Source organism: Salvia hispanica, chromosome 6 (genome assembly GCF_029641045.1).
Source record: "Salvia hispanica isolate PSC_SH4W2 chromosome 6, Shi_PSC_v1, whole genome shotgun sequence".
NCBI lineage: Eukaryota > Viridiplantae > Streptophyta > Magnoliopsida > Lamiales > Lamiaceae > Salvia > Salvia hispanica.
The window spans coordinates 9,263,192-9,282,710 of NC_142697.1; the positions used below are offsets into that span (position 1 = coordinate 9,263,192).

The 19,519-nt window shown below is 35.3% G+C and overlaps 1 protein-coding gene across 4 annotated transcripts; it reads right to left on the minus strand.

Annotated features, from left to right (window-relative positions):
* Positions 1-10,510: 10,510 nt before the first annotated feature.
* On the minus strand, positions 10,511-18,725 carry LOC125205328 (ubiquitin carboxyl-terminal hydrolase 8-like). 4 transcript variants are annotated; one of them, XM_048104191.2, is made up of 14 exons: positions 18,339-18,725; positions 18,012-18,248; positions 16,894-17,023; positions 16,736-16,792; positions 16,573-16,662; positions 15,986-16,441; positions 15,392-15,532; positions 15,131-15,301; positions 14,719-14,976; positions 13,168-13,316; positions 12,250-12,786; positions 11,884-12,157; positions 11,570-11,697; positions 10,511-10,661 (listed from the first exon to the last, which is right to left on the minus strand). In XM_048104191.2, the coding sequence occupies exons 1-13, from the start codon at positions 18,599-18,601 to the stop codon at positions 11,590-11,592; spliced, it is 2,871 nt and encodes a 956-aa protein (XP_047960148.1). In that variant the 5' UTR covers positions 18,602-18,725; the 3' UTR covers positions 10,511-10,661; positions 11,570-11,589. The 4 variants fall into 4 exon arrangements, with proteins under 4 accessions (XP_047960148.1, XP_047960150.1, XP_047960146.1 ...); XM_048104193.2 differs by lacking the exon at positions 10,511-10,661 and adding an exon at positions 10,883-11,256 and having other exon boundaries at positions 15,986-16,403; positions 16,573-16,640; XM_048104189.2 differs by lacking the exon at positions 10,511-10,661 and adding an exon at positions 10,883-11,256.
* Between the last annotated feature and the right edge of the window lie 794 nt (positions 18,726-19,519).

Consider the following 19,519-nt stretch of genomic DNA (forward strand, 5'->3'; position numbering starts at 1 on the left):
TTCGCCTCCGCGATCAGATTGCAGGCTTTTGATACGTTTTCCATGATGCGTCTCAGCATAAGCCTTAAACTCCTTGAACTTGTCAAAAGCTTCAGACTTAAAGCGAATCAAATAAACATATCCAACTTTCGAGTAATCATCAATAAAGGTGATGAAGTAGCGAAAGCCGCCTCTTGCCTCGGTTGACATTGGTCCACACACATCAGTATGAACGAGTTCTAGTACTTCCTTGCCCTATTACCTTTCGCCCTAAAAGGTCTCTTAGTCATCTTGCCTTCCAAGCAGGATTCACACATGGAAAATGATTCAGTATCTAGTCCTTTAAGAAGGTCTTGATCCACGAGAGTTTGAATCCTCCTTTGGTTGGCATGACCAAGTCTAAGGTGCTATAAGTACGTTTCGTTCATTGAAATTGAAGGTTCTTTTCTTTTCTTTGAAATTTCCGATGCATTATTGAGTTCTAATTTGCGATTATTAAATTGTGTAGATATGATTGTGTACAGATTGTTTTCCATGATACCACGACAGATATAAGAACCATCTTTCTTAATAACACAACTGTCATTAAAAGAAATCGAATATCCATCAAAAACCAATTTAGAAACTGAAATTAAATTACTTCTAAAAGAAGGTATCAACAAAATATTCTTCATAACCAAAAATCTATCACTACTAAAACGCAAATATACGTCTCCCACTGCTACGGCCACCACTTTAGTAGCGTCGCCCAGCTGGATTTCGATCTCTCCATCATATAGCCGTCTTATCACCTGCATTAAGTCAGGATCAAAACAAATATGATCAATCGCTCCAGTGTCTATAACCCAAGTATGAGATGAAGTTAAAGCCAAACATGACTCGACAACTAGAGCTTGGTGCATACCTGAAGCCTTACCCTTTTTAGGGCAGTCTGGCTTCCAATGCCCCTTTTCTCCACACCTGAAACACTTTCCTATTTGCTTCTTTTCCGGCCTCCTCTTTTTCTTTCCCTTAGCTTCCTTAGGTGCGACCTGGTTCGTCACTTTCCTCTTTCCTGCGCCAGGCCTAGGGCCAGAGGAACGATGTGACGAACTAACCATCGCAGCCTTAGCTTGGTTCATGAGATCCTCTGTCGACTGAAGTTCAATCAACAACTCAGCCAAGGTGTAATTTCTCTTGTTCATCTCAAAGTTGAGCTTGAACTGCTGAAAGCTAGGGGCAGACTTTGAAGGATGATAGTAACTTGGGACTCAGCATCAATGACGCCCCCCAAAACCTCAATTTGATTGGGGTGGCTCATCATCTCGAGGACATGGTCCCGCACAGACGAGCCTTCCTTCATAATCTTGCAAATGACACTCCGAAAGGCTTGAGACTTAGTCGTTTGATTCCGAGTACCAAAGAGATTTGTGAGATTTTGCATGATATCGGCGGCAGTCGCCATGGTGGCACGCTGATGTCTAAGCACTGTTGACACGGAGGCCAACATATAACACTTAGCCATCTCATTCGCCTTGTGCCACTGTCTATAGCATCTTGCACTGCCTGTGCGGCGTTAGCCGCCGGAACTGGGGGCCGTGGAGTAGTGAGCACAAATTTATACTCATCAGCCGTGAGAACAATGTCCAAATTTTGTTTCCATTCTATGTAATTTTGGCCCTCGAGTTTGTTTTCTTTAAGAATTGCAGAAAGAGGATTGAGTGACATGTTGACAATTTAGTTTGCACTGCAAAACAGAATATTTACTATTTGTCATAAACTTATGTGATGAAATTGAGGAGATTAACCATAAAACTTTTCAAATTCTCACAACTGTAAAATTAAAATTTTGTACCCTCAAGCAGAGGTCAATACGCATTAAAATTTTAACATTTTTACTGGACACAACACCGACGAATAGTCCAGAGACCGCAGCATGACATGGCCGCCAAATGTTGCCTAAGCACGACCATCAGATTTAGCATTACAGAATCTCGTTTCTACAACACACTCCCATAACAATGCTCATGCGTTGATAACAAGAACAAGCTATCTCGTAAATTCTGTTTGAACTTCTGAAACTTGTAATTTCTTAGGATTATTGTCCCCACAACATGGGTGGCGATAATATTGGAAACTACCTTCTAGTCCATACTATTTACATTTGAGAAGTCCACTTATATGAACTCGCTATTTCTTAGGATTATCGTCCCCATAGCATGGGTAGCGATAAGATTCAGAAATTAGCTTCATAAGTTGTGGACCAATCGATGGAGACCATATACAAACTTAGTTCGTAATTATCGCTTAGATATTTAAGTTATGGTTTTTCATTAATTATCCTTAGCCTTAGTGCAGATTAAAGGCTTAACTAAATTTTGTTGGTATTTAATTGACTGGATAATTAAATCTTTTATAATCTTTTAAACATCTTATTAAAGGATAATATATTAATTACTAAAGTTTAATCCATATTCACGTCTTCTATAAGATTTATCTAAAATAATTAATTATTTATATCTTTGACAGACATGAATAAATAAACTTTAAATTAATTCCTTATTAAGATTGGGAAGAGAATAAGATATTTTTATTATTTAATGAAATCCTACATATCTATCCTTATAAGGATTCTAGATATATAATATAATTAGGAAACTATTAAATTATTCTTGTCCATATCATCTAAGAATAAAATATATCCATAGATATGGTCAATAATCTAAATATTCCTAAAATCTAGGGAAATCTTCCCAAAATATTTTATTTCTATTAAATAGTAATATTTTAATGATATCTTTTAATTATGGAATCAAATAATCATTAAAATAATATTTTATCGTGATCGAGGTTCGCACGATCAACGACGATGAGATTTCCGACGAAGGTCTAGCCGGAACGGCGGTTGGCCGTCCAGCCCTCGCCGGAAAACGCTTCCGCCCTACTTCTCCGGCATGAATACGCCATGCATCGCGACGGTGCAAGCTGCATCGTCGCGCTCCCTCCGTCGACGTCAGCCAGCGCGCGGCTGTTGCCACGATTCTCCGGCGAACTTCATCTGCTGCCGTTCGTCTTCCAGCGACGATCGGCCAAGGCTCGACTAGGGTTAGGGTTCGGTTAGGGTTAGGGTTTCTTGGCGGTGGAACCGCCGCTGCTCTCGGACGAGCAGCAGTTTCCGGCGACCACCACCATTGTCATTCGTCGTCGAGTCCGGGGAGTGCAGGGCCCGCGGTCTTGCCGGCGACGTGGACGAGCCCTCGCTCGTTTTCACGTCGCCGCATGATCACTCCTTGCTCCCACTCGATTGGCGTGATTTCCGAGGCCTCTCCGGATCCGGCGGTCTCGCCGGCGGCGTGCACGAGTCCATCCTCGTCTGCGCGTCGCCGGTTGATCACCTCCGAAGCTCCCACTCGCTCGACAACCCTAATTGGATCGCATGTCGCGCGATTCGTCTCAGCGCAAGCGCCGACGAATCGCACTTCTCGTGCGTTCCAAATATTTGAGTTCTTTGTTTCGATTGTTCTTAAGTTCATCATGCATAAAATTATAACAATTAAAAACAAGAACATGCTTCGAAAAAAAATAGGCATGCATACATGAATCTCGCGAAATTTAGATCCAAATAATTAGAGCCAAAGACTGGCTCTGATACCAATTGAAGGGACTGGCAGCGGAAGCGCACACATAAATCAATTACATAATAATTCAGATCTATTTAGCAGATTATTTAGACAAATTCTATTCGCGTAATTATCACATGTATCATGCTCATAACTCAAATAAAACATGCTTTAAATTAATTGAAACCTAAACATGTTTTTTTATGGTTTAGCCATTATACCTTGATGATTCTCCAAAGAATCAAAGATAGCTAGCGCCTTCTCCACGTGAAGATCTATAGTACAAAACCATGGATCTTCTGTCAGGTTCCCGGACTGTAAACTGATATCAGGGTGGGCTGATCTCACCAGTGTACTAGGACTTAAATAAAGAAGGCAGAAAACCAATCCCTCAAAGAAGAGGAAAAAATCGTCCCTTATCTAAGTAGAGAGGGGTTTGAGATTTTGGAAGAAAATAATGTCTATTTTCTATCTCCTTTATTCTCCTATTTATAATAAGTCACATATTGGGCCCATACAGGGATCTATGGAAGGCTTTGGATATGAGCTCCTCCAATTAGCTTTTTACTAATTAAACTAAACACAATTTAATATAAGCTTATAATTGGAATATTACAAGCAGCCACTACAGAAGTAATATTGCACTCCCCATCCAAATCTGAAATTATAAGTACTTCGGGTTTCCATTTCTTGATATTTATTTCCCGCGCTTAAGATAGAAACATCCATTAATTAATTATTGTCTGCTATGGACTTAATTAATTAATATCTTATTTATTCCAAGAGAGGACTCGGCAAGAAAATCTTATTTATTATTCATAGAGTAATTAAACTCCAACTAGCTAGGTTCCGAATTATAAAATCTTATTTCAAGCTTCTCTTGAGGATGTTATCAAACGAGACTCACCTCGCGCACGATTCAACATAATAGCAATCCTAGCACCGCTAGATATTAATCACCACTACCCAATATACCAGGCTTATTGGGTTGCGAAAAACCCGCACTATTTGGTAAGTCAAAGTAGTGCATAATCAATGTCGTATGCTCAATGCTAACGTACATTGATTAAGAAATAATAATTTACGAGACCTCGTCTTTCAGTAGATAGCATAAAGACTGTCTCGCTGTTAGATCCATTCAGTGTTATACCACACCAACGTCATCTTATTTCAGTAAGGCTTAGAAATAATCGAACTGATATTGCAACCTTTCACGATAGGTAGTCTAAGCCTATCTAGGTTGTGAAATTCTTCTTTTTCTTTGTTCAGAACTGACCGTATTACCTTAAAGTAAACGATGCCCACAACCGGTCTACTAAAACAAAGACTTAGACTTTGTTAAGTTACTTATACATTTAAACATGTAATAAACATCCATTAAATGTTAAACATAACAACATTATGACAAAAATAATCTGTTTATTCCTTTGGAAAATGAAATAAGAGTTTCAACACTATTCAATCACTCGAAAAGTGATTTCTAGTATACAAACTCTAACAGATTGCACCCCAATGTACTCGATATAAGCAAAAATGATCAATCTCTTTACATGCTAACAAATAACCAATATGGGCTGCACACTTTTCAAATCGGGCGGTTTGAACGTGTCCACGAATTTAACTTAAAACATGTGATGGAAGGTATATGGTGCTGGGGATTGGAGCCCCTTGCACAGCGGAAGTCATGCATTCACAAATAAATCATGCATACAGATCTATTTAACTGATTATGGGATCAATTAATCACATGTTAAACAATCAATTGCATGCTAGAACACATAAAATTCATGTAAAAGGAATTTAAACCCTAATTCATGAATTCCTACGGTTTAGAATTACCGATCTGATTCTCCAAAGAATCGCCGATTGTTTGCGCCTTCTCCACGTGATGTTTTTTCGTACTCAACCACGAACCTTCTAATCTGTATCCCAAACTCAGATTGTGACCTTTGGGTGGGCAAAGCTTGTCAGAATCAAAAGGGCTTGATTAGAAAGAAGACCAAAACTTCAGTTCCATGAGAACTGATAAATGTCGTTCAATCTCTAAGAGAGAGGAACGAAATTTTAATAAAAATTAGTTAATTGGTCTTCTCCCTAATCTCCTTTATATATAGAGTTATGATGGGCCAAATTAGGGATCCATGGAGGTCGGACTTGGGCCAAACCTGTTGGACTTTTACTAATTAAATTGAGCCCCGATTTAATACAAGTCCAACAGAATATTATTATCAGCCACTACAGTAAAATAATATTAACTGCCCGTCCAATCCTAAATTACGAGTAATCCGGGCTTTACCTCTTTAATTTATTATTTCTCGTGTTTAAGAAATAAATATCCATTAATTAATTTAAGTCTGCTATTTGACTTTAATTAATTATTATCTTTTTCCAAGAGTCGTCTAGTTCAAAATCTTAATTTATTATTCTGGAATAAATTCCAACTGGCTGGGTTTCTGAATAATAAAACATTTTTCGAACACCTCTTGAGGATATTATCAAACTGGACTCACCCAACACACGATTCATTGCAATAACAATACTAGCATATGGATCACTTTGTATATTAAATTTCCCTATCCTAAAAATCTAAAAATATTACTCCACATTTCTCATAACTAGTTCGATTTAAATTATATTCTCATATATATATCAAATTAAAAATTCTTTGTATAAGGATTCTAACAATGTCCTAATTGTATCTCTTAATGTTTGTATGTCTTGAATCTGAAACCGCTATCATAATACATTCTATTCTATGTTCTTGCCTGTGGACATAGCCAACACAACGTTGGTGAACCACATAAATTTGTGCTCTTTATATTTCTGGTTGTTTCAATTACTCAGTTGTCCTATTCTGTTACAATACTTAAGACTATTTTCTTTATTGTTGTAATATTATATTTATAGATAGAAATGAACTATTAAATCTTGATTTTATGATGTTGTTATATTATTTTTATAGTTAGAAAATAAATCCAATTTTTTTATTAAAAGAAATTGTATTGCGACCCCTCTCCAAATGGTCCGGATCCCATTTTTTTATATATTATGAATGCCTTTACTACAAGTGTATGAAATCTTAGGGGCACCACCAATTATATTTCGGTTAATGGTGGTCCATGCTCCTCTCTCGCCGCAGCCTTCTTATCTATTGTCATTATCACATTAATTAGTAGTTTTAGATTTAGATTGTGTGGAAATGGGTTTTATACAATAACTACACAATGTGATGTCAAGGATAGTAGTAGTAGAAAATGGGTTGCTTGATGTGGAAATGAACGGCCGAAGGTGGGCATATTAAAGTATTAGACCATTAATCACAATCACCATCCCTTAATCATCCCTAATGGGTTAGGTATGGGTTTGAATCTAAAATATTTATATATATATATATATATAGGGAGATGATCAAAATAAGTATGTGTTTAAATCTAGAAATGCAGTCCAAATCTTGGCCCTAGAATTAGATGATCTAATTGTCAATAATTAACCAAAAACACGGAAGGTCATAATTAAGTAGTTTTAGGTCATATTATAAGATTTGGATTTATGTTATGTTAAGATCATTTTAGGTCATGCCTTGTTAGCATGACCCCTACGTATGACTTTGTTCTGCGTTTCTGTATTTAAATCTGGTCTTCATAGATCAAAACCATATATATATATAGGGGCATGTTAGGGTGCCACCACCCCTTAAAATAACACCATACCATCATTTCTAGCCAATCATTTGTACACGTGGACGAATAATAAGCTGCCACGTGGAAAAAAAAAATCTGGAAAAAGACGGGCAGCAATGTGCTGGTCTTTATATAGCAATTTTTCTTGAACAGCAATATCCGACACACTATACAGCAATCTATTGATTGTTGTGTAGTGTTTGTAATATTGTTGTGTAACGTTTATAATATTGCTATATATATATATATATATAGAGAGAGAGAGTTTTGTGTTAAAATGATAACCCCTCTTAAAATGACACCATGACACCGCACAACAATATTACAAACACTACACAATATTATAAACGTTACACAACAATATTACAAACACTACACAACAATCAATAGATTGTTGTATAGTGTGTCGGATATTGCTGTTCAAGAAAAATTGTTGTATAAAGACCAGTACATTGCTGCGACCAGATTTAAATACAGAAACGCAGAACAAAGTCATACGTAGGGGTCATACTAACAAGGCATGACCTAAAATGATTTTAACATAACATAAATCCAAATCTTATAATATGATCTAAAACTCGTAATTATAAAAAGAAAATTTTTGCTTAGCAAAGTGACGTCTGTCCCTTATCACCGGTGAGTGGGTAATGATTAGCATCGCATCGATGTGTATATATTTGGAACTTGGTTAACACTTAGGTGTGTTTGTCTAAACTTATTTTAGTTTATACAACATATTTCAAGAGCTTACTAAGTTATGAAAGTTTCGATGGTTATTTCTCTCTTTTTAATATTTCAAGAGCTTACTAAGTTATGAAAGTTTCGATGGTTATTTCTCTCTTTTTAATATAAGATTAAATAGTTAAAACACACGCTATCCTTCATTGTATTTTCATACATTATTTTCCATCTTTCCAGTTTCTCTTACTTTTCCTCCCTTCGTCCCATAAAAATAATAATAATTTTTTTTCATTATCCTATAAAAATATCTAAATTTCTATTTATAGAACGTTCTCATAAACTTATGGGGTAACTGCTTTTAAAGTCACCAACTTTCCATGAATTCCGGTTTTTCCCACGAACTTTAAAAAGTTCGTGTAATGTCACAAACTTTATTGTCGGTTGCCATTTTCCCATGTCAGGTTTTCCGGTCTGATTCAAACAGTTCGTTTCCTATTAAGACAATGTCCAAATTCTTTTATCTTACTATCGTTATCTTTGTCTTTGAAATAGCTTCGCGTGGGTACCTTGTACGCCTCAATCGGAACTCGGATGAAGAAGTTATGGTCATTATGATAGTACAAGGTCGCACAAAGGTCGCAGCCTTCATCAAATGGCCCTAACTTCTTCATCCGAGTTCCGATTGAGGCGTACAAGGTACCCACGCGAAGCTATTTCAAAGACGAAGATAACGATAGTAAGATAAAAGAATTTGGACATTGTATTAATAGAAAACGAACAGTTTGAATCAGACTGGAAAACTTGACATGGGAAAATGGCAACCGACAATAAAGTTCGTGACATTATATGAACTTTTTAAAGTTCGTGGGAAAAACCGGAATTCATGGAAAGTTGGTGACTTTAAAAGCAGTTACCCCTAAACTTATTATTTATATACATCAATTTTTTAACAACTTATATCATTATGGTCTATTATTAAATATTAATAATAATGTGGATCTCACTGTCAACTTATACTATTATAAAAACCATTTTCTCCATCCTCTAACTTTACCACTTTATGCATTAATTCTTATGTCGCCCCAAATATCCTTATTTTTTAGGAAGGATGGAGTATTATTTAGGAATTAAATATCTCACATTGTTAGTCATCTTGAGGTGTACACTATTTAATGTCTTTCTCTTGTATATGCACGTGGACATTAAATTTTACCAACTTATTTTATTCACTATTATTAATGTACTCCTTTTGATAGTGATTAGGAGTTTGGTTTGTCATTTCGATATGTCCACTATATATTAAGATACTCAGTTCACTTTTATTATAAATAATACAATTATTTAGCACATTTTGCTAAATTTTTATTATAGAACATATATAAAAATGAGATTTACATTTTGCAGACTGTGATCAATACCAAATCAGTCTTAAACGCTAAACGCCCAACAATATTATTATAAGATCACTCGGAGGTCATTATAATGAACTAATAACAAACTTATAATGAACTCTGGATTTTTAATTTAAGTTAGATGATCATTGTTTTTAAATCACTGAATTCCCTATCATGAATTGCAAATAAAGTTGTATTGAACTCCACTTTATTTTATAATGATGTGTTTGGTATTTAGCGTTTAAAACTAGTGTTATATACTTATACATAATACAACCCCACATTTCACTATCTTTATATACCCACTTTTCATCATATTTCTTAAAATCTGCGACGAACTCAACCGATACTTTTAGTCTCGGGTGGAGAGAGTACTACACAGAAGTTGAACTCACATTCCTCTTTTTTTTTATATATTTTTATATCCAAACAATCTGCCATATATGATATGATCCCTTATCCGGAAATCAATGATCTCTTGCTCTCAAATTCATTATCCGTGAGTGATTTTTCTTGGGAAAGTTAGTCCTTAATATCATGAACTTTGTCCGATTTTGGTTTTTTCCATGAACTTTCAAATTAGTATCATAAATCATGAACTTTTAGATTAGTTTGATATTTCTCCAATAATTCAAGGTTTTTTTAAGAAATTCACTAAAATGTCTTCCTAGCGTTTGTGAAAGAGAGAAACAAGGTTTTGTGTTTTAATTTTTGTAGCGTAGCGTCACAAGTGTGTGTTTCTAATTGAATTCTTTATGTTTTATTAAATTTATTTTGTTTTCTTTATTTTTAGAGTTTTATTTTGTTAAATAAAAGTAGTATTGTGTTTAATAATCAAATAGATATACCAACATGACATGTCACTTATAAGAATTCTGCTAAATAGGATTCAAAACGTCATATAAGCTAACCGGATTTTACTCTTGATCTGTCGTGAGAAATATCAAACTGATATGAAAGTTCATGATTTATAGTACTAACATAAAAGTTCACGGAAAAAATCAAAATTTGGACAAAGTTCATGATATATGGGACCAATTTCCCTTTTTCTTGTGATATGTTTTGGTTTATTTTTATTTTTTAGCGCATATTTATTTGATTAGTCGAACTGACGAAATTGAAAATTGTATCAAAGCTTTGATTTGTCTTCTAAGTACAAGATTCACCTAAATGTATATCTATAAAAATCTGAGAAGCATATATTAGTCAAAAGGGGAAATGTACATCTGTATTTAATTCTAAGCTCTGAATCAGGGTACATTCATTTGCATCACTAGAAAAGAAAAAGAATGTCCTATTTCCACAAGCTTTGCTCCATATCAATGTCCCTGCAATTAAAACAAGGTAGAAAAAGAGGAGAGATAGTTTGTGTGTGTGTGTGTGTGTGTGTGAAAAACAAGGTAGAAAAATGAGGATTTTGTTATCCTTAAACAAAAGTACCGGAAATATATTACTACTCCATAAAGATAATTACCTTTCATGTGAATTTTGAAGTATGAGGAACCAACAAGTGAAATTAAAACTTGCGTGTATTTTGAAATTAAACCCATAGCCCAAAACATATCAGCTCACATTGAATAAAATTAATCAAGTTCAGAAGTAGTAAAATATTAACACTAATAATCAAAAGAAATCCATTGAAACACATCCCAGATTTCTATTTGATTGGCAGATTTCTCCCCCAAGCTTCCACCCACTATATTTCTATTCTTTTGAACTGCAGAAACACAAATATGTGATTCCAATGCTCAAAAACTTAAGGGAAAAAAAATGTAAAATGGAATCAATTTGCAGTACCACATGATTAAAATCACTACTACGTTTTCATTTCTACAATGCCATCTTGTTTTGTAGTATCCTTGTAGATGATCTTAATATCCCTAGATTTTCTTGTGTGTGAATACTCCAGTAAGCAAAAATATCCTGAAAACGATGAAAATATAGTTGTATTGGATAGTGATAGTTAGCAGAACTATGGACAAATTTTGAATTGCAAAAGTTGATTGCTTAATAAAATCACTTACAAAAAGTTTAAATCATTTCAGTATTAAATTGAACACAGATTCTGAAATACAGTATAGTTTCGGGAAGGGCTAACAGGGAGGAGTAAATTAAAATATGTTTTTGTAATTAGGAAAACTAAGATGACAACTTTGTTTCAGTGTGTTAGTATAGATTTGGGGTGTAGGGAGCAATTAAACCAGACAAGAAAATCTCAAACAAAGATAGATTTTACCTGAGTTGAGTGTCAGCAAATTATACTCTCTTGTAGAATAGAACATAAGCAGCTTGAGTCTTTATCTGCTCCTCAGTGACAGGATAGACGTGGCTATCATCAAATTCATACCAACTATCGACCCTATGCTGCAGAAGCAAGAACAAACTCATAAAATCAGGAACATCGTAAAAATGATCAAGCAGAGGGAGGGTGAGTTTATTGAATGTAAACAAACGATCCAAACTACAAGTTTGGAACGAGTCAGATACAAAATCAATAAAAGAGCACCACTTAATAAGTTAATAATTTTATTACTCCGAATTAACACTTACTTTAGCAAATGCAGTATAATGACCGCCACCCATGCCGCCGTAATGATTGCTTATCGCATATAACATATAACGATGGCAATCCTTGTTATTTTTCTTAAGAATGTAATTGGAGAGATCAAAGTTCTCAACAGGGAAATCCACAAAAGTCTCCAGCTTGTTTTTCGAAAATCTAGTGTAAGAAAACCTTTTTAAATGAATGACTAGAATCTCTGGTAATCTCCACAGATCCAACTTTTTGCCAGCCTGTCTGTGCTCCTTGCAATTAGGACAGTACCTACAGCAAAATATATAATGGTTTATGTTTCCAATACTAATGAATACTATAGGAAAAAACAATGTCAGCTTCAATATTAAGGGGGCAGATACCACATGTCTTCTGGTCCAAGAGGCTCCTCTTTCAAGAAGGCTTCTACACATTTATAAAGTGAAATAGAATCTTGGGTCCCCTTTGACATGGACGCAGTCTTACATACTTCCGGTAAATGGCTTAGCATTGAGGTATCATAATCTCGAAACATTTTCTGAGACCAAGTAACGCACACTCTAATGCGCTGACCATAGTTAAATGTAGGCACTGGTTCGTCCATCTGTATCCTAAGGCCACTTGAGTAAGCACCATTTTCCATGTGGAACTCGAAGTCACTCTGAGAATCCAAATCATTTTCAGTTTCATCTTTTGAATTTTCAGCTTCATCTGAAACTGTATCCTCGATTTCTGCATCTTCTTGGGCATTATCCCTTGTATCTAAATCAGTTAAGGACTCTTCTTCACGAGGAAGTAAGAAGGGACTGATGATTTTAAGAAACGCTTTATATATCTCGGATCCTTTGGAGAAGTCAGAAATTCTTGCCACAAGAGGAATGCCAAACTTTCTGAAAGACGGGAAAGAATGTAGATATGACCTGCATAATGTTATACAGATAGAATAAGGGCTACATGTGGCAAAAGAAAGCAGTTTAACCTCCTCTCAACCATGGGTGTAGGCGAAGTTGTTGGTTGGGGATAGACTTGAATTTGAGATTTCAAGAAGCACGATTTCCTATGATTCAGAACTGATGATGGGAACTTTCACACAACAATTCACATATAATACCAATAATTTCACAATTTTACAAGAATGAGAAAGCCAGGAAAAAAAAACAGTTTGTGGGATTCAAAATGGCGGATTACATACTAGCCCCATGATACGTTGTACCTTTTGCAGGGATTGGATTAGAATATAGTAAAAGGTAGTTTGAGTTAGTAATTTTCATGGGACATATCATATGGAAATTTAAACTTACTTCTCCTCCACCTGATGTGTAAACTCGACCAAAGGACAGCCATCCATATCTTTTGGCAATCTATAAGCAACGAGTTTATCATAGTCTCTGATTAGCTCTATGGAACCAATGGGATTGTCCAAAGCCTGGAGGATTGAATTATTGTATATCTGCATACCATTTTACAAGTCAAGGGATAATAACACCAAAAACACAAATTAAGGCTCCATTTTAGTTTGTAATAATTTCACTACCAAACAAATTAACAGATGCAAAGAGATTAGGGTAACAGCATGCTTCACTCAAGGACAGTTGCACTACCAAAACCAATGGGAAAGGGAAAAGCATGGTGATGCATGCATTAAGAAAGATAGGGATCTATGAGATTGATTTTAGACTCATGTAGACAATATCCGATAGACGTGATTTGAAATAATAAAATAAAATGGCTTAATGCTTATAAATATGCCCTTAAGTCAGTTACCAACTGATTTGTAATGCCCTTACGTACTCTGTAGTGTATGATATCTTAGCAGGAAAACCTCACAAGGTGGAAAATCCAAAACCATCTGAAAACCTATTATGTAACTGCTTCAATCGTTTTCTACATCTGAAATTACTTTGTAACAACTTCAAAACCATCACAGAAAGATCTGTCCCAGGTTGTTCAAGTATCTGACTGCTAAGAATAACTATATTTCATATATCACTATGTAAAACCATTTTTTCCAGGATAGAGAGAAAAATCTTCTACAAGTGAAACTCTCAATATTTTACAGTAATTGACAGAAGCGGCAAGGAAATAGGAGGAACTAACGAAGAAAAACAGAATTTGACTGAGGCAAACATGCTCATAACTCTTAGCCCTTGTTTGGTAGCCGAGTTGAGTTTTACCATGTTAGTTAATAAGTTATTTAGTTTTGTGTGGATAAGTTTGACATGTATGGTATGTTTAATAAATAAAGCAGATAAATTAATTATATATTTGGTATATTGTTTTGTATTTATGTTTAGATTGTAATCGTACAAAAGTACCCCTACTAAATCTCAATCAAAATAAGAGGGTGAAAAGTTTGAGGCCAATAAGATAATTTGAATTAGTTATCATGATTGGATTTTTTAATGTAGATGTATTAAACCACCTATTTGGTGGGTTTATTTAACACACCTAAACATTGAAAAGAATGTGGGTCGGAAAAATGACATGGGCCTAGAGATAATTTAACTCACATACAAGAGCTAGGACAAATGCCATTATCTTAGCAAAACATAGCTACAAATACATGCTCATAACTCTTAGAATTATAGTTTACATAACCACCAAAAACTATTACTCCCTTTATCTTTGAAAAATAGAAACTTCTAAAACGGCACGGGAAGTATTGTTAGTGGAGAAAAAAGTTTCCTAAATCAGAAAGCTTCTAAGTTTAAGGGATGGATAAAAATGGAAATAGTTTCTATTTTTAGAGGACGGAGGGAGTATAATGTATTGACAAATATTTGAGTGGAAAATGGAAGAAACCACAATGATGAAGGCAAAACTCATGATTGAGATGAATTTAAAGAGTATACCTCAGAAATATACAATGTTTCATCATCTCTTAATGAACAAGCGGTACCAAGGGCATCAACAAGATCTTTGCGTGTACCACTGTGAGGGACTGTAACTGTAACTGGGTGTGGCAAATTACTCCCATCAGTGCTCAAGATTGTCAAAGTCATCTTTCGCATAGTTGAAGAAGGAAGTGGTAATGACAGGTACATAAACGGATCAAATGTAACAGACAACTTTTTGCAAACGGGGCAAACCAATGATGATCGATATTGACCCTGCAATTAAAGTTGGGCACTTATGAGAATTGAGAAAAACACATCAGCATCCACTTCTAATAAAAGTGCATTGGGAATGAATACAAAACCAAACTAGGAGCTGAAACATTATATTTGTCCATGACAATCTAGAAGCAAGGAGAAAGAAAAATACTTGACACAAATCTACTATGACCGAATCATTGCGCGATAAATGGTTCTCCCAGTATTCATCGGCAACTTCTTCATCAGATCGACCATCTTCTTCTTTTGCTTGTACATAAGGTTTTCTTTTTACGCGGTTGAGATCTTCGTGGAGGCCATCCAACAAAAAAGAAAGAAATTCCTACAATAAAACTTGTAAATACCCGAAAATTATCCGTCTCACTGAAGTTATGAAAACAACTGCTTTGAAAGCTACAAGAATGTTACTTACTTGGGAATCATGTTGGTTGTATCCACCAAATTGAGGAGCAAAACTGGAGATAGTTGACTTAAACATCCTTGGAGCCACTGGTTTTGCCTCAGGTGCCCACAACTTTCGAAGTAGGTCCCCAAATGCTATAGCAAGCTTGCCCTGGGACAATCACAATGTTTCAACATTAGACATACAGTAGAGATAGTCATGATAAAGAGGAAGGAAGCACGTCATACTACTTAGACTTGTAAAAAAGAATCAAGAGAAATTGGATAAGGTGTAACTTGTTCCAATTAACAAATCTCTGATAAAAAAAACACATACTCCCTCCATCCCGCAATAGAAGTCCTTTTAGTTATGGCACGGGTTTTAAGAAATGTAAAGAAAAGTGAGTTGAATAAGTAAGTGAAATATGGGTCCCACTTATATATATTAGTTTATAATAAAATGTGAGTGGAATAAGTTGGTGGAATGTGGGGCCTACTTACCAATTATGGTAAAAGTGAAATAGGACTCTTATTTTGGGATGGACAAAAATAGCAAAATAGGACTCTCATTGTGGACGGAGGGAGTATCAAATAAACAAGATCAGAACATGGTAGAAAGGCATACATTCATGCCCAATGGATTTTCATAATTCAGATCCTTCCTGAAGTTTCCAAGAAAATAATCAACTAGCTTGGGTGTATGAACCAAGCACTGGACAGCACTGTTCATGAAACAAGTATTTCCAAGGTTGTACAGTCCGGTCAAGCCCAAAGAACCACTGCCATTCACGGCACTACAAGCTGCAGCTGACTGAGGAACTTTAGAAAAAAAGTTCAGTTTATCCGCACTGCCATCCATTGTAAGTGCATAACTCGTGGAAGGGCCATTCATTGTCAGTGCAGATCTCGGAGGAGAGCTATTCATTGTCAGTGCAGATCTCGGAGGAGAGCCATTCATTGTAAGTGCAGAGCGCGAGGAAGAGCGATTCATTGTAGGCTGTGTCAGTGCAACATTCTCATCACTGCTTTCCTTCTCATTGATGCTACAAGGCAAGCCATAAACATGCAACTCTAAGAGAATCTGCAAGGGCAATTATCAACAAGACAGGAAGCATAAACAATTACAAAAATAAGTAGTGATTAGTCGATTAATCAAACTTCATCAGAAAATTAGTTCCTCGCCTCTAAGTAAAGTGAAAAAAAATTAATTACCTCCTCATGAGATCGGACCATATCCACAGATGACAGGTTGTCATTGAGAAAAAGTTGGTTTGTCTGTCCTGAGAAATCCCATACTTGCAACTGTAAATTGGAATTGAGCAATTATGCACATATCTCCACTCCAAATGAAATTCTAATTATAAATATTGCTCACCATGCCAAACTTGGTAAAAATACTGTGTGCTTTGTTGAAAGAACTGTGTCCATTATCCTGCAATTCTCAAAACATGTCCATTTGCAAAATGGACTAATAGGATTAAGAATAAGAAGTGTGGAACAGAAAGAAATGGAGGCTAGTTGTTATAAACACACCTGTTGGTTAATCTTTATGATCAATTGCCTTGTTTCTCTCACAAACATAAGTCTGATCTGCAAAGAGAATAAGTCATGTCCACTATCTTCTCCAGGTAATGAATTTTCCATACCCTTCTTATCATAATGCCTACAATGGAGGAAACGAAAATTAAGCAAATGCCGTATAATAGGCTCTGATAAATGGTTCATTCAGCACCCTCAACAGTGAAGGAGCATAAGCTCATATTCTAGCTTCATACTCTCTTGGTGAGACCTAAAGAATGCCACAGCCTACCATGGCAATGCTATGATCACAACATTCACATGGACCTTTGCCAGGAACTCTACAATTGAACTTTTCAAAACAGTAGCTATTCCATGAACTTAGTAACAAAATTTAGATCGTCAGGTCAGCTGAATGCTGATATAACATGGACAAGAACTATATTCACGCATATAATAGGAAAGCACTATATATACGCACAATCAACAGTACCCAAATTCGGCAGAGTGGGATATTATCTTTCTAGTCGCATCCTAGAGCACACTAGATCCAAAATATAACTTGTGTATCTATGTTTAATAGTGTACTTTGAGGAGAAAATTGGTAGCTTCCTGTGTGTTTCGAGTCTTGTATGAAAATATTCCAAGCATATCTTATCTGTCCAAGAGAATTACTTGTAATTCATTTTAACCTTGTTTCACAGATACACAGACTATGGACTGACCATATGTTGATAACTAGTCCCGAGATCCATCATGAAAGCACAGTATTAACAATCACCCATATTTTTCATCAAAGTAAAAATTTTGATTAACAATAAAACAGAGAGAACTACGAAACAATATCCTTCCATGTTTGTGAACATAAATAGATCAGAAATTTACAAATTCATAGATTCTTAAGATTCTACATATATAGACACATAGTGCAACATAGATTTTAACTATAGATAGAACCTGCAAATTAGAACAATTACAGTGTTGCCCCAACATAATTATGGTTCTCAACTTCAGAAGCAAGTGATAAGAAATTTTTTCTATACCGAGTTACCAACAAAAATTGCATAATACTAACTAGTTAGAAAAAAATGATGTAAACAAGCCGATAAATCAAAATCAATGCATAGCCTTACCATTTAAGAGAAGTAAAGAACATCCACTCAGAGAGCAATGCCAAATCCCCCTCACCGCCATGGTTGCCTTCATCGCCGCTAATTCCAGCCTCGTCTTCTCTCCTCAATCCGACCAAAATCTCGGTACCCCCAACGCTCTGATCAGCAACACCACCATTCAATTGCGAAGTGGCGCCATACAAAACGGCGGTCGTATCTTCCACCACGGCGCCGCCACACACGGCTTCGTTCCACCACCTGAAGGAAAAAGAAAAAGCGAAATTGCTGAGACCAACACCAACAAAAATAGTGAGTAAAGACTAATTGTCAAAGTTAAAAAAGCAAAACCTAAAGGAGACTAGGTAGAGAGAGTCGCCGGGGTCGGTAAAGGAAGGCGGCAAAAAGGATTGATCGAAGGAGTTGGAGAAAAGGTCGTCGTCGTCGTTGTTGTTGGAGAAGAAAAGGGAGTCCATGGATTTAAAGAGAGTGCGGCGGAGGAGAGAGAAGAGGAAGTTGGCTGATTGGTTGAAGAGGTGGAAAAGGGGTGGAAATTGGAATCCAAATCCAAACTCGAGGGCTTTGTTGGTGAGTCGCTTCAGGCAACGGCTCATCTAGCATCTACAAACCCAAATTGAAATCAAATTGAAAACCAAAGAGAGAGAGAGAGAGTCCTGATTTGAAGGGGATAGTCATAAAACCGATACAGCACAGATTTAGTTGTTATTTTGAACTAAATCTCTCCCTATAATCATGTTTTACAAAGATTCCTACTTTTAGATTTATATATATATGGTCCTTCAATTTTAAAACTATCATACTTCATCCCTCAACTCGTCAAAAAAAAAAAAATTTAAATATAAATACCTTCCATTGCATGGATGACAATATTTTACTTTTCAAAATCCACTATAAATCTTTATTTGCATTGAAAATAGTGTTTTGTCAATTTTGTCATCATTAAACTTGATGGCTTTAGTTTTTAAATATTTTTTAGTTTAAAGTTAAGTAATAAAGTACTTTACCCTAGTTAAGTGATTCATATATCTTTTTTGAACGTTTCAAGTTAAATAAATCATTTCTCCTTTTTAATATTTCATCTCTTTTTTTTTCTATTTTTTATTTACTTTATTTCATTCTTTCAACTTAACTAACAAAATTTTATTTTATTATATTTTGTGCAGAAAATAAAATATCTCACTTAGTGAGAGTCAGAGAAAGTACTAAATTGATAATATCTATTTATAACTCTACTGATATTTTAAGAATATTTCCATAAGTTTGAGTAAACAAAATAAAACCATGATTCAAATTTCTTCAATAATTAAAATATTACAAAATAATTATGTCAATAAAATAAAGAAACAAAATCACAATTATGAACCGACTGATAAGAATATTCAATCAACTAACTAATTTCCAGATTTTAAAATTTGTACAGTATTATTTAATTAATTAAGTAATTTAGTTACATTGAAACTTTGACAATAATTGTAATTCTAATAAATTCTTATTTTATTGACACAATTATG